The sequence below is a fragment of the Mobula hypostoma genome, chromosome 3, assembly GCF_963921235.1.
Source record: "Mobula hypostoma chromosome 3, sMobHyp1.1, whole genome shotgun sequence".
NCBI lineage: Eukaryota > Metazoa > Chordata > Chondrichthyes > Myliobatiformes > Myliobatidae > Mobula > Mobula hypostoma.
Window position 1 is genome coordinate 164,667,329 of NC_086099.1, and position 15,421 is coordinate 164,682,749.

General features: G+C 39.7%; 1 protein-coding gene across 5 annotated transcripts in view; it reads left to right on the top strand.

Annotated features, from left to right (window-relative positions):
• Window positions 1-15,421, top strand: part of egfra (epidermal growth factor receptor a (erythroblastic leukemia viral (v-erb-b) oncogene homolog, avian)) — a 285,503-nt gene that overhangs the window by 220,761 nt on the left and 49,321 nt on the right. For 3 of the 5 annotated variants that reach the window (XM_063044022.1, XM_063044024.1, XM_063044025.1), the window contains exons 11-16: window positions 1,387-1,477; window positions 4,119-4,318; window positions 5,135-5,267; window positions 7,908-7,998; window positions 11,777-11,934; window positions 12,809-12,850. In XM_063044022.1, coding sequence (XP_062900092.1) covers window positions 1,387-1,477; window positions 4,119-4,318; window positions 5,135-5,267; window positions 7,908-7,998; window positions 11,777-11,934; window positions 12,809-12,850 — 715 coding nt within the window. Of the gene's footprint in view, window positions 1-1,386; window positions 1,478-4,118; window positions 4,319-5,134; window positions 5,268-7,907; window positions 7,999-11,776; window positions 11,939-12,808; window positions 12,851-15,421 lie in introns of those variants that run through there. The other 2 variants (XM_063044023.1, XM_063044026.1) reach the window with 2 other exon arrangements.

Genomic DNA, 15,421 nt, shown 5'->3' on the forward strand with positions numbered 1-15,421 from the left:
AAAAAGTACCTACCGACTTTACCTTTTTTCCTCAGTAAGCACGTACTCAGGCTCACTGATTACCTCTCACTGAAGACCCTCTATGCTGAAGCCCACTGAGCCAAAGCCCAGCACTCCGCTGTCCGCACCTGAAAGTGGGCCTCTTTTTAAACTCCACGCTCGCCACTGACGTCACCCGCGCCTGCGCAGTTTTACCTTCCTCCTCAGGTAATGCCTTGGTAGTCCCGATCTTCCTTGGCCTACCTACAACGGCTGATCCTCCGATCTCCAGTCGTCCGTCGACCTCGAGCACTCCTTGCTCCCGCGCCTGAAAGATAGTGATATAATGATAGATATATTTTTATTAGAATGAATACAGCATATTGATTCTTACATAGAGGGTGTGATCTGTGAGCAGAAATTAATCACCCTTAAGCTTTCTTTCCTCAAGAGATTAGAAAAACAAGAGGTGGTATTATTGATAGAAATTTTTTGTGCAGCTTCACAATAGAGGCGCAGAATTGGTATTTATTCTGGTTGGTGTTTCTGAAATGAGGGAATATGGTTTCCAAATAAAGTTTGGGCCTTCCACGACTGAGATGGTGGGGTGGGATCATTCTCTGTCTCTGGGCTTTGGAATGCTAAATGTATTCAAAATAGAAATTGATTTATATTTTTGGATATTGAAAATATCTATGGATACGGGATTAGTGCACAAAGTAGTAGTGCAGTAAAAGATCAGGCATAATCTAACAGAATGGCAGAGAAGGCATAAGAGGCTGAGAACTTACTCTTGCTGCATTTTTTAATGTTTGTATGCAAGTGAGACATTAACTTTTGCCAGTTCCCTGGCACAACACAATTTCCGATCCTTCGTTATTACCAATGTTGCTGCTCACCTCCGTAATCAGCTTGTTTCCTACTTGTCGTAATCATTACTGAAGACATTTAGATCTCTTTTATAAGCATTCTTAAAATGGAAAGTTGGGTGCTCTTACAATCTTTTGGCTTGAACTTCCTGCACATTGTACACCATTGCAGCTTCATTTGTGAGCATCTAGTAGTTTTCTATGTTTGATCAAAGCTATGAGCTGATGGCTTCAACACTCCTGGCAGGAATGTTTAACAAAATTCCTTCCTGTGTTATCTCCTCAAAATAATCCTTTATTACCCCTTCTTGACCCCACTCCTCTTCTTTATCAATATAATCCTCCAATTTAAAAAAAAAATTGGCCAGGGCCTGCATTATATTGAATACTATTGTGGAAAAAAGATATTCATATGTAGAAGCTAGTTGGGTTGATCAAATAATCTTATTGACAGAATAATATCTGCTGAATTTCTTCACCATGTACAATTGTTGCGACATTTCACACGTTTGATGTATTTTTAATAATCTTTTTCTAGGCTATTTTTTAATTCAAAGTTGGCCAGATAATTACACAGATCTACAAGTGTTTGAAAATCTCGAAATAGTGCGTGGCCGAACTCAGCATCAGTAAGTAGTAGATATGTGCATTTGATAAGAATGTTTTATTAATGGTAAGAAATCATTTATTAAATTACGAATGCATTAAAAATTCAATTTTTTGTTAGATTTTTCCTATGTTTCACAACTGGAACGTAAGTTGTGTCTATTAAACTTATTATACCTTAGCATCACATTTCTGATTCAAATGTGGTTAATGTGAGATCAAGGTCATTGAAAAATATGTGGCTTGGTGCAACAGAATGTTTCAGCTTCCACTGTTGTAAAATTTTGGGATGTTACTTAGTTAAGCTGTTACTTTTTTCCATATTTTGCCCAGTCTAAAGTTACCTTGGGTAAGTATGAAAAGTAATTGGAGAAAGTAATAAAATTTTAGTCATTAGCTCAAAGAGAGAAAATACAAAGTTAAGGTGGTGGTGCTTCATTTTTGGAGAGCCATTGCAGTTTGTAGCATTTTTTTTTTGTCAAGATCTGCTGAAGGATATACCCATTGACATTGATGACTGGGTAACCAGCCTTCCACTCAGCTAAGCCCTGTCTGTAGGGCTTGACTCCTCATTACCTAGCAGGCCACCATAGTGTCTACTTTGGCAGATTGCTTATCTCTCAAACTAACTAATTCACTAGGTGAACCCATACTGGATTTAACGTAGTGCTAGTACAGTGGGTCTCATAACATCAGCGGGAGAAAGGTTTACTTTGACCTACAGTAAGTATGTTTAATTAACCATCTGTGTTTTATTTTTAAAATTTTTATTTTTTTTCATTAATAAGCATTCCATTTAAGTGACAGGTTTGACAGTGAAGGAGCCAGGGACATGCCTATACCAGTGACAACATTGTGTTTATTTGTGTAGCTGACCACTTGCACTGCGGGAGAGACTACATTGCCCCAATCCTTGCTGACATCTGGGAGCCATGTTGCTAATGGAAGAACTAGTGTGGGAATCAGGAATCATACAGCACAGAAACAGACCCTATTGTCTATGCTAACCAAAATGCCTATCTACCCTAATTGTATTTGCTTGCTTGACACCGGTATCCCTCCTTGAAGCTCCTTTCTAAGTACCTGCCCAACTGACTTTTAAGCACCATAATTGTATCTGCCTCCATCCCTCCTCATTTCAGACATTCACAACCCTCTATGTAGAAAAACTTAATAATAGGATATATTCTTAACATTATAACCCTGTAATTTAGGAGTGAAACTTGTAAGGCATGGATATTAAGCAATGTAGAGCGAAGTCCAGTAAATGAAGTTGAGCTGCTGATCATCAATGATCTAATTTAATGCCAGAGTAAAACTCTTAATTCCATGAGAGACACCAAACAAATATTGCGAAAAGATAGGCATGTTGCTCTTGAATAGTGTCTTGTGTTTGATTTCAGAATAAATCTAAGAAAAGGCTGTCTTTTTGATTGGGAATTGGATTGTATAATATGTCCCAAGGGTAGTTGCATATTTCTCCAAGAAAAATCAACTACAATGATTTTATTAATTGAAGATTCAAACCCTGGTTTTGAAGCTAACTTTTCAATCTGGGCTGCTGACAAGTTGTTTCTCCTCAACTACAGCATTAACAAGAGTTCTCATCAGAGGAAGGAGGGCCTGCATCAGTAGAGTGGGGTCTTAGGTGCATTGACGCAGATATAGGCATTTCAGCAATGCCATTATTGGTGAGCTAGACTGTCCTGAGTGTAGAACTAGAACAAGGGAATAAGCACTAGTGAAAATCTGTAAGTAAATTTGCATATTTCAATCTGCATCACTTTCCTAAATAAAGATGAATCTTCTGTTTTAAATTCAGTGATTTTGACGGAATAGTTAAATCTAGTACTTAGTTGATGTCATTATGCCAGAAAGAAGGATAGAGAAAATATAAACGATTCATGACCTCAATATATGCTAGTATTTAATAGCATTGTTGTACTTGTGAAGTGTAATCACTACTGCAATGTAAGAATTTTTCTTTTTTGCAGAGAATTCTTCATCCTTTTAACAGATACTAGCTTTATTCTGGTTTTGAGTTCATCAAGCTTCTAATGAGGGTGCCTCAAAAAAAAATTAGAACTGGAGTGTGGAAGGTGGAAGATGATAAAGTTTAGATGGCTTTGAATTGCAAGCAATAAAACTACAGCAGAAGGGAGAAATATACTGTGACCCAGCAGTTATCTCAGGAAAGGGATTTTTTTTATTGTGCAATATTAATTTCACCTTTCAATGAATGAGGAGATACTGGATAGGCTAGGTTGACTTTATTTGCAACAGAGGTGTCCAGGTCTATTTTTGAGGGTAGTGACAAACATCTTTCCCCACAAATGGACATCCAAAGCTAAAGGGGATGTTTAAGGTCAGGCACTGGAAGGGATCTGAGGAAAATTATTTTTCACTCAGGATGTCTATTCTGGTGACAGAGACTGATAGATTCGCAGAATTTTAAATACCTACATGAGCACTTGAATTGCCAAGGCAAAGAAGGCTTTTGACCAAGTGTTGGTAAATGGTATTAGTATAGATGACCACCTGGTGGTCAGCATGGATGTAGTGAGTTGAAGGGTGACTTCAAAGTGATGTGTAACTCATTACTAAACTGGGCATAGCACCTGTCTTGTGTTCTAATTCTCTTCACGTAACTCCTTTCCACTTCAGCAGCAGTATATCATTTGCTTTGGCCAACCTGGGCATCAGCTCTTTGGGACTGCGTTCCCTCAAAGAGGTTAGCGATGGTGATGTAAAGATATTTAACAACAAGAAACTCTGCTATGTGTGGACCATGAACTGGAAACAACTCTTCAAATCTCCCCGGCAGGCAATCACTAAAAAGGGAAATAAGCCAGACGCAGAATGCAGTAAGTGAATGGCCTTATATCAAATTCTCACACATCTTAATTTTGACAGAATTAGTTTGCAGTTGTTCCCTGTTTTCCTTTGACTCTGGAATCAATAAAGGATTTGAGCTTTCCTTTAAGAATATTGTAGCCTTGCTACATAAGATTATCTCCAGATCAAGGCTTTCTGTTGTGCCTGTATCCAATACCAGCTGTCCTCTTAACTTTAATTTATTAATCCAAAACTGGGGGGGGAGTGTAATATTACCTCTAACTGAAAAATATCATCACTTTTTTTGTGTCTGTATGCGATCAATTGTTTAAACCTTCAGTTATATAGAAGTTACAGAATGATAAAAAAGGAAAGCCTAATCACAGGACAATTTATAATGATCAGTGAGCCTACCAAGCAGTATGTCTTTGGATTGTGGAAGAAAACCAGAACACCCTGAAGAAACTCACTTGGTCATGGAGAGAGCGTGCAAACTCCTTACAGACAGCAGTGGGAATTGAGACTGGTCGCTGGTACTATAAAGTGTTGTGCTCATCTTGTATCCTTGGTTTACTTTAAGTTTTCATTTAAACATTTCTCTTGGTTTCTGTTCTACTCTTAATCATTAATGATCATTTTTTGTGTACTTTTTAGTTTATCTGTGTAGTTGTTAGCTTTCCCGGTTATAAAATTCTGGTATTTAGTGTTTGTTCCTGCTGAGCAAGTAAAGTGGGAACATTATCAGTCAGGATGTAAATTTTTTTAATTGGTTATGAAAAGCATGCTTATCCTTCAATTATGATATTCATCCTGTCTGAAAATTGTTTTTCATTTCTGCCACCTAGAAGCTGAAAAACGGATCTGCCATCCGCTGTGTTCTGACGATGGTTGTTGGGGCCCTGGACCCTCGCAGTGCTTTTCTTGTCGTTATTACATCCGTGAAAGAATGTGTGTTAAGAAGTGCAACATTTTTGATGGGTAATTATAATGAAATACTTGGCAGAACGTTTAACGCTGTCTTAAAAATTTGAAAAGATGCTTTGGATTATTGAGCTGATTGCTTCCAATAATGGAGCCTATCAAATTAGAGATCTGCAAATTATTGCCTGAGTAGGTGCTGTAGGTAAAAGCAAGAATAACTTTTGAAAAGAAATGAGATATCTTATTTAAAAATCCCACAATAGTCATTAGAGACTAATCCCTTATATTAACTGACCACTGGCCAAATGTCTTGTATCCTTGCTGGATATTCTGCCTCAAATTTGTAAAGCCCTATTTCCTTTTCCTCACAATTAAGCACATCTTTGGATGGAATGCAGATAGCCATTATTACAATCGGATCTACTTTTAAGGGGGTACAACATTTTGAAGAGAGTCATCAATGGATGTGTGTGTCATCTAACCCTTTCTACAGGTGCAGATTCCACTGGCAGCTTTGTTGTTACTTTAAGAAAGTACAATCAACAAATAATTCTATCATTTCCCTAATATAAATATAACAACAATACTACAAAAACTAATCAACTAAGTTTTCCTCGCAAGCGGAACAAATGCCACACCTGCCTCTAGACCTCCTCCCTCCCATTCAGAGTCCCAAACAGTCCTTCCAGGTGAGGCGACACTTCACCTACAGGTCTGTTAGGGTCAACTACTGTATATTGGTGAGACTCAATGTAGATTGGGAGACTGCTTTGCTGAGTACCTACACTCTGTCTGCAAGAAAAAGCAGGATTTCCCTCTTGCCATTTATTTCAATCCCACTTCCTATTCCCATTCTGACATGTTAGTCCATGACCTCCTCTACTGCTGCAATGAGGCCACACTCAGGTTGGAGGAGCAACACCTTGTATTCCATCTGGTACCACTACTATGTGGATATGTTTTCTTTTATTGGTCAATTTTTAATAACGTACTCCCTTGATGAGTCTGATATTCATCTAGTTCAGGGATATGTTTTAACTTGATGTAAAGTAAGTGACTGCTGTACAGTTAAGCCTTCTGTATTATTCCTGCAAAGGAATCAGACTGTTTACAGCAAAAGTCATTTGTTTTTTTTTAAGCAGTAAATATTTGATAAAGTGGAAAAAACAAGAAATCCATGTGGCTGATACTCTACCATTGCATTCAATTATGCAGAGAAGGTGCTTTGATGAAAAAGCTGCCTTCACCACTGATTCCCAAAACTCTCATGATTCAACAAACTATTGGAAAGAAAAAAAACATAAATTAATATTGGGATAAGTAACTCCATTGAGAGTATTTAGAGTTTTCCTTTTCTACTTGCAAAAATATCAAAGTAGACCAATAATATTTTCCACTGTGGGCTAGTAGCTAATTTGTTCCATTAGTAAACTATGGTGTGTAAATTTGGATACTAATTACTAAAATCTGATAATAAATACATTTTCATAATTAATGTCTGATAGGAAACTAGAAATAGTTAATAAATTCAGATTGTTATTTTCATTTATTTTTCTTTCTGTTGTGTTGCGGTATGGTGGGTTGGGGCTGCGAGGCTTAGTTGCTGGTGGTTTGGTCGCAGAGCAAACACAGAAGCTCCCAGGAAGATTCATGTGGAAGAGCCATCATGAATTTGTCCTGATGGCGTACGACTAAGGGGTCTCAACCTGAAATGCGACTGTTTATTCCCCTCTGTAGATGCTCCCTTGCTGAGTTCCTGCTGCACTTTGTGCATGCTGCTCAAGATTTTCTGCTTCTGCAGAATCACTTTCGTCCAGAATGAATATTGTTGCGCCACCCTCTCAGCAAATGATTAATATTGAATCAATGAGCTGTAAGATAGGCTTTTGGAGTTGTTTCCAGTTGAATTGGTCCAACACTTCTCCATGTCTTGATTCAAGAGGAAGTGTGCTACTTATGTGTATGAACAGCGTGTAAAATAAATAATCTACAAAATAGACTCTAACTCATTTAATTTTCTCTCCCTTGTTTATGTCTGCCAAATTTTCTCAAATGCAGACAACTTTGCCCAAAGACAGTTAAGGATCCTAACATTTCTATTAACAATGGGTGAGGGAATAGAATGACTGAAGTCAGCAGACAAGGTTCAGATCCATCTGAAAACAAAATCATTTGGAAGAAAGCAACAGGAAATGGATGGGATGACATAGGTTATTTTGCGGTTCTTCCACGTTGTTTCACACAAAAGGCATTTAATACTTCAATGTGTTTATTCATGTTGATTTATTAAAGTGAAGTATATTGTTGGCGAAAACTTTGCCTCAGGGGTTTTTTTTTGGTGGGAATGAGTGCTGTCAGGTCGATCATGCTCCCTTGCTTTTTAGACTGTGAACTGTTTACTTAAACTTTGAGGTAAACTCAATGGGTGCAGTGACACAGAGGACAATTTTAGTTGGATGAAGTGCATCAGTATCATTGATCTGTTTGAGCTTTGTTCACAATCTCAGCCTCAGTGAGCAAGGACTTTGCACTCCTTTACACGTAACTAATGCATTCATTTATTTTTTCTTGTTTGTAATATAAACTACAAGTTTAAGTGCAAACATAGTTCTGCTTGATGTGGGATTTTAACATTTCTTCAGATGTTTAGTTCTCAGTTTACTCACAAACCATATTTTTATTATTATTTTTGCACAGGAAAGTGAGGGAGTATATGGAAGGATCCCGGTGTTTTCAATGTGATGGCGAATGTAAACCACAGAATGGGTCTGAAACTTGCAGAGGACCTGTAAGTCAAGATTGCATTACAGAACATTCATATATACAAAGAAAAAGAGCAAAATGTTTACTGGTATTAAAAGTTAAAATGGTGAACATTGCTACAATGGAGATCACTGGAAAAATTATGTTTTTATTTCAAGGCAAAGAATGACTGAGGGCCAATCAGCCATAAAGGTGGTTCAAAAAAAGAAGTATTAACATCAAGCAGAGTGTATAAGTTTGCAAAGGCTTTTGGTGTTTTTTAGTTGTGCAGTAAGAAACTGCCACCCTGTAATGACATATCATGGAAGCATGTTCACTTTCCACTGCGATCAGGAGCAGTGGCTTAGGAGGAGGTTGGCTGTCCACTGGAGAATTAATAATATTGGGAAATCACTAAGCTGAGGGCTTCAGTGGAAGCCCAGGCACATTTTGGCCATGCTCATGGATTAATGAGATTGATGAAAGTGGGAAAATGGATAAGGGATAGAGAGCAAGGCAAGGAAACAATTGCTCATGCCCAGTTATTTTTCACTTCCGATCTAGGATGTCTGACTGCTGCCTAGTGAATTCCAAGTTCCCCACCATGGTATACAAGATAGCATAAAAACCTTGGTGTATATTTGCTTCTGTTCTGAAGCTCAGAAAAATGAGTAGGATCCAATTTCTCCCACTTCTTTAGTTTAGAAATTCCTCAGCCCTCTGTTCCAAATATCTGTTTTCCAGTTGATTTCATGGCTACAGAAAACTGTTCATTTCATTCAACCCAGTTCTTTCCTAACTCTGAACACTTTGATCACATTAACCATGAAGTCTATTGTTCAATTATTAAAAAGCCCAGTTCTTCTTGGTGCATTAGAATTTCTTCTTGCTGAGGCCCAAATATACAACCATTAGTGTAAGCACACAATTCAGCCCAGACACATTAATCGTTATCTTTAGCTTCAATATGGTATCATCATCAATGCCTGTATGCTGATGGCATTTAGGGCAGCAATGAATGTCCTCCATCTCTAACAAGAGAAAATTTGCAGATGCTGAAAATCCAAAACAACATACACAAAATGCTGGAGGAACTCAGTAGGCCGGCCAGCATCTGTGGAAAGGAGTAAACACTTAACATATCGGGCTGAGACCCTTCATCAGGACTGGAAAGAAAGGTGAGAAGTCAGAGTAAGAAGGGGAGGAAGAAGTGTAGGGGATGGGTGAAACCTGGGGAGGGTGTAAAGAGCTAGGAAGTTGATTGGTGAAAGAGATAACGGGCTGAGGGGGAATCTGATAGGAGATGGTAGAAGGCCATGGAAGATAGGGATGGAGGAGGAGCACCAGAGGGAGGTGAAGAGCAGGTAAGGAGATAAGGTGAGAGGGAAACAGGAATGGGGAATTGTGAGGGGGAGAGGGCAATTACCAGAAGTTCGAGAAATCAATGTTCATGCCATCAGGTGGAGGCTGCCCAGATGATATAGAAGGTATTGCTCCTCCAGCCTGAGTGTGACCTCCTCGTGGCAGTGGAAGAGGCCATGCACTGACATGTCAGAATAGGAATGAGGAGTAGAATTGGAAGTCTTTCATCTCTGTATGTCCTTATGTCCTTATACCACATTATATATCCTAAAACGAGGCAAAGATTCAAGTGAGCAAGTTTAAGATGCCTACATTAGTCGTCTGAATTTGTACTTCAAAATTCCTCTGTTCTACCTTAGCATTCAGCTCAGAATTACTACCTTTTATTAGATTCACAATATATCACCTGTATTTTCCTGTCAGCAGTGAACCAGCACTACCCACTGACAACATAAAAGGAATCAGCCAAGAGATTAAGCTATATAGGAGAAATCTCTCCTAAATCATTTTGTTGTCATTATCAACTCAGGACAGCTCCAGCATACAAAAAACCCGATGTTGTAAAATACTGTGATATGATGATGTAACCAATCACATTGAAGAATTCTCTCAGAGCAAACTTAGAATTAAAAATAATAAACATTTTAGTTTCTTTACAGAAAGCAGAATTTATTGAATTGTACTCACTAGGTAAATGTAAAGGCTGAATTACCATAGAAGAATGGTGGAGAAGCTCAGCAGGTCAGGCAGCGTCTATAGGAATGAATAAACAGTCAATGTCTCGGGATCGAAATGTTGTCTGTCTGTTCATTTCCATAGGTGCTGTCTGACCTGCTGTGTTTCTTCAGCAGTTGTGTGTGTTGCTGTGGATTTCCAGCATCTGCAGAATCACTTGTGTTTATGACTGAATTACCATATTTTTTAACATACTGTAAGTAATATTATTTTAAACTTTTTGACATATTGATCTGAGGTAATGTCTACAAATATAGGATTTTAAATCAGATCAGAGAGGTCATTAAGTAAGAAAAATGGCATTGTGAGCCATTAAATCTTGCTTGATTTTATGTTGCATGTCTGTCTCTCTGCTGGGTTTCTATCAGCATTCATACTTCATAAAAAGCTAACTTCCTATGTATTTCCCAGATTTCTGCAGATACACTCCTCATGGCTGAAAACAGCACAGCTGTGTGGGGAACCAGGGAACAGCAATCCCTCATTTTCTACATTTAGCTGCATAGTGCAGACAGTCTTGTCAGATTAATCTTGTATTGTTGATAGCCATATTGTTATTTTCAATACATATGCCAGCCTATTGGCCTCTCACTTAGTGAATACAATTTCCTACCTTGAGCCCACTTTCCTCACTTCTTCAGTTCATTTAAGATTTTTTTAGGGGGAGAGATGGTCAGATTATCCATTGACTATATGCTTTCCAGTTGCCTGACTCGTTTATGAAACTTAAAGTCTGTCTCACTATACCTTCAATTACCTCTATTCCACAATGCAATGCATTGTTAAATTACATTTGAGAAATGCTTCTGTGAAGTACCTTGTAATTTTAACACTTTCAAAGCTGCCTATGAATATAGTGTATCATTGCTTGATATGACTGAACTGGCAGCAGAAATGGACAATGTTATCCCTGGCAAGAATTACCACAACAATCTGTTCTGAGGTTCTTGTTTATAGCATTTGAGAACACGTGAAACATGATGTTTCATATTATTTTCATATTTTACAGTGGTGTTAAACTTATTGAAACTAGTAATATCAAGAAATTAATGAATTTGCCAAGTCTAATGGGCGTGATAATTTTCTTTAGGAGAGAGGGTTATCAGCCGAGGCATATTCAAATCTGCAATGTAAGGAGTTGTTTTTTCTTGCCATGTCTCTCTGCTGGACATGGTTCACTGCAGCTGTGTTTAAACATGTTATGAAACCCCAATTTCTGGAAACAATCCTAATGTTTTCTTTAGTACCACAGCTCCAATAATAGCTTAATAACCAAGGTTTTCTTGGCTAAGATTTGGCAATTAAGTTGAAGACAATTTTAACTGTTGCTTTTTGTAACTTTCCGGAGGGTTCAGATATAAGACTTTTATTATTTATTTTCAGGTGTGGCCTGTGCTGTATTATTTCTCTACTTCATTTTTTAGTTCTTATTTGTTTCTGTTTAAGTGAATCTTGACACCAAACCAAAAGGATAAGATGATTTTTTTTTAAAAATGAACATGTAAACTATTCAGCTACTTTTAGTTATGTCCTTTTCAACTGAAAATTATTTGAAGTGGGAGTTTGAGATTTTGGTTCTTGGCAATGTTCCTGAACCTTGGAAAGTAAAGGTTAAAAAGTTCAATATAATTGTTTTTTTAATTGGTTTTCTTTGTATTATTTGGGCAATGATAGATTGCTTTTACCGTCTATTGTACTAGAGTCAATTTATTCATTTTGTTACCCAGGGGAACCAAAATTGTAGCGAATGTGCTAATTTTAAAGATGGCCAACACTGTATGAAAAGCTGTCCTTCTGGAATCACTGGAGAAAATAATACCCTCATCTGGAAGTACCCTGATGAGAAAAAGCATTGCCAACTCTGTCACCTAAATTGCACTCAAGGGTGAGTAATGACCAGCTCTATCAAATAGTATCAATCATGTTGTACATATAAATTTCTCTTCTGTAAAGGTCACACAGAGAGTGGTTGGTGCCAGCGACAGTGGTAGAGAAGGATACAATAGGGTCTTTTAAGAGACTCTTAGATAGGTACATGGAGCTTAGAAAAATAGAAGGCTATGCAGTAGGGGAATGCTAGGCAGTCTCTAGAGTAGGTAACATGGTCAGCACAACATTGTGGGCTGAAGGGCCTGTAATGTGTTGTAGATTTCTATGTAAAGGTCTGTTAAAGAATGTCCAGAGCTTATTGTCTCTACAGTTCACTTCTCTGAATGTCTCATCCTTCTGGAAAATAATTGGTAAAAAAAAAATTATGGTTCACGATATAGAACATCAAAGTGCACATAAATCTATTCCCCATCCAGGCAGAAAGGTGACAATATTTTCTGAAAAGGAGCAGATCTGATCCATCATTGAGTACTTGGCAGAATCCTCTAACCTTCCCGAAAAGCAAATTTTTGTGTTAACTATATCAAGTTACTGCATTTACCCAATTAATTCATTCCAGCTATCAATTTTTCTGTTTTTAAGTGAGAGACCTAAGGCAGAAAGACATTCCGCCACCCCCCCCCCACACGTTTTGTTTTCTCCCAAGCTTTTCCTCGACGCATCTCAGAGTTGAAATTTGCAACGAGCAGGCGGAGTCAGTCTCTCTTCTTCATTCTTGGAATTTTATAAAATGTTATTAGAAAAATAATCCTACTGGACTAAGATAAAACTCATCACACCAAAAATGAAAGGGAATTGAATGCAATAGATTGTAGTGTGATGTGATATGTTTTCCACTAACTGGATCTTTTATTTCTGTTGCATCACAGGTGTAAGGGACCAATGCTTGAAGATTGTGATCATTATGCTGGGTAAAGTTCTCGAATGATCCACTATTTTGTTTATACATTCTAAATTTCCTGATCATTCCTGATGATAAATCATATTTTACATATGTGTTATATAGAATATTTGGCTACCATTTATACTTGTTACTAGTTTATATTGAAAGATCTGTAACCAATCAAACAAACGACCAGCAAACAAAAACAGCTATAAAGAGCAATTCGACGAAGCCTGGGGTGAGAGTGAAGGAGGATCGGCAATGGGGAAACCATGAGCTCCAACTTGTGCACATCAGATTGTTTCATGAAAATGGGCCCTTTTCTTTTTTTTATTCTTTCTTCATTAATCCTTAGTCAAATTAAGAATTATAAAGCTAAATCTTTTCATTGTAAGTGATGTACTGTTACTTGGTGGTACTTATTTGTTACGGTGTGTTGAATCATTCAGCATCCACACAAATGGGGTTTGGCGGGCAAAGACTTTGTTTTAGTCCAGACTAGTGCTGACGTAAGGGCCTGGTGCTATTGGGGCCCCGGGAGAGGTGGGGCTGTGGGCTGTCCATACTTCCTGGGAGGAGGGGAGTGAAGGCAAGCCTACGGCATCGGAAGCTGAGTTTCTCATAGCTGGGGGCGGAGACTTTAAAAGACAAGTTGCTCTCATTTCTGCAGAGCAAGGGGAAGGAGTGCTCTGATATAGGAGGTCTAATGAGTCCTGCAGAGAGGTCTGACCATTCCGAGTTGGTAGCAGCCCTTACCTCCCTGGCGAATAAATAGCAAAATGCCCAGGTGCAAAGTCCCAGCTATCGTAGGCTCCGCCTGTTCTCAGGAACAAAGCCCACCCCTAAAGGGGAGGGGGAGTGTGAGACTTGGGTGGAGCAGACCTCTCAGTTAGATGAGTGGCAGTGCCCTGATGATGTAAAACGACAGCGAATGGTTGAAAGCTTGAGCTGGCCTACTGAGATCCATAAAGGCACAGAACCCCTTTTCCACTTCTGCGGCCCACATGCAAGCACTAGAAAGGGTGTTCAGCACGACGGAGAGCCCAATGGATCTCATGTCGGGATTTTGGAACGTGTCCGAAGAAGTGGGGGAAGCTTTCTGCCTACATTTTTTGGCTGGAGAGGCAGCTAAGTTGCTTGCGACATAGGCCATTCAGACAGCTGAGGTGGATCGATTAAGAATGGACCAAACAGCGGAAGGCCAGTCCCAGGACCTAATCACTTGGGTTCTCCAGCTGTCTTGTAAGACAGGCCCCCCTCCCTCGTTTGTTGAGCTCATCAGAGAAGTACGACAGGAGGGGGAGACACAGGAGGGTTAGTGGGGGGGCTCTGTCAGCAGGGTATAGTCCTGGGTAGTAGCCCCCTGCACTGAAGTGACCACAGATAGCCCACCCAGGGGAGTGGTAAAGGAGATCATGCAGAGTTGAGAACTGAGATATCCCGGTTGTTATCACTGGGTATCTCTTCTTCCCCCCCCCACCCCACCACCACTACCACCACCACACACACACACACACACACACACACACACACACACACACACGATGGAGCTGATAGGGGACGGACTACACAGAACTGCTAGCGGCCAGGGTCCTGCGAGAAGGGGAGCAGCCGGTATTGTCTGTTATAACTGGATAACTGGTGAAGAGGGACACTTCAGGCAGGAGCGTGAACGACAGGAAACCTCTTGGAGAGTGAACCACCGGGTACCTAAGCAGAGAGAGACGTCGGGAAAACTTAGAAGAGACCCAATGAGGGAATGACCTGGCATCTTGGGGGAGCACGTTCCCAGCAATATATCAAGGAACACCCTAAAGCAAAAATCCCTATTCCTGAAGGCTTAGTAGGGCCAAGCTCCAGTGTATTGCTATGGATAGAGAGTATTTATGCTAGAGCCATACTTGACACAGGGTCGCAGGTCACTTAGCTGTACTGTTCATTTTACAACCAGTATTTACCATTGACGCCACTCAGTGCACTGGAGATCTGGGGTCTTAGTGCGGGTGATTATCTGTATGATGGTTTTTTTTGTCAGTAAAGCTGGAGTTTTTGGAGGCTGATGTGGGAGTAACTGAGGTCCTTGATACATTAGCAGGATCTCCCAGTGGCCACACATTTTAATTCCACATCCCATTCCCATTCTGACATGTCTATCCACGGCCTCCTCTACTGTAAAGATGAAGCCACACTCAGGTTGGAGGAACAACACCTTATATTCCGTCTGGGTAGCCTCCAACCCGATGGCATGAACATCGACTTCTCTAACTTCCGCTAAGGCCCCACCTCCCCCTCGTACCCCATCTGTTACTCATTTTTATGCACACATTCTTTCTCTCACTCTCCTTTTTCTCCCTCTGTCCCTCTGAATATACCTCTTGCCCATCCTCTGGGTCACCCCTCCCCCTCTTTGTCTTTCTTCCCGGACCTCCTGTCCCATGATCCTCTCGTATCCCCTTTTGCCTATCACCTGTCCAGCTCTCGGCTCTATCCCTCCCCCTCCTGTCTTCTCCTATCATTTTGGATCTCCCCCTTCCCCTCCAACTTTCAAATCCCTTACTCACTCTTCCTTCAGTTAGTCCTGACGAAGGGTCTCGGCCTG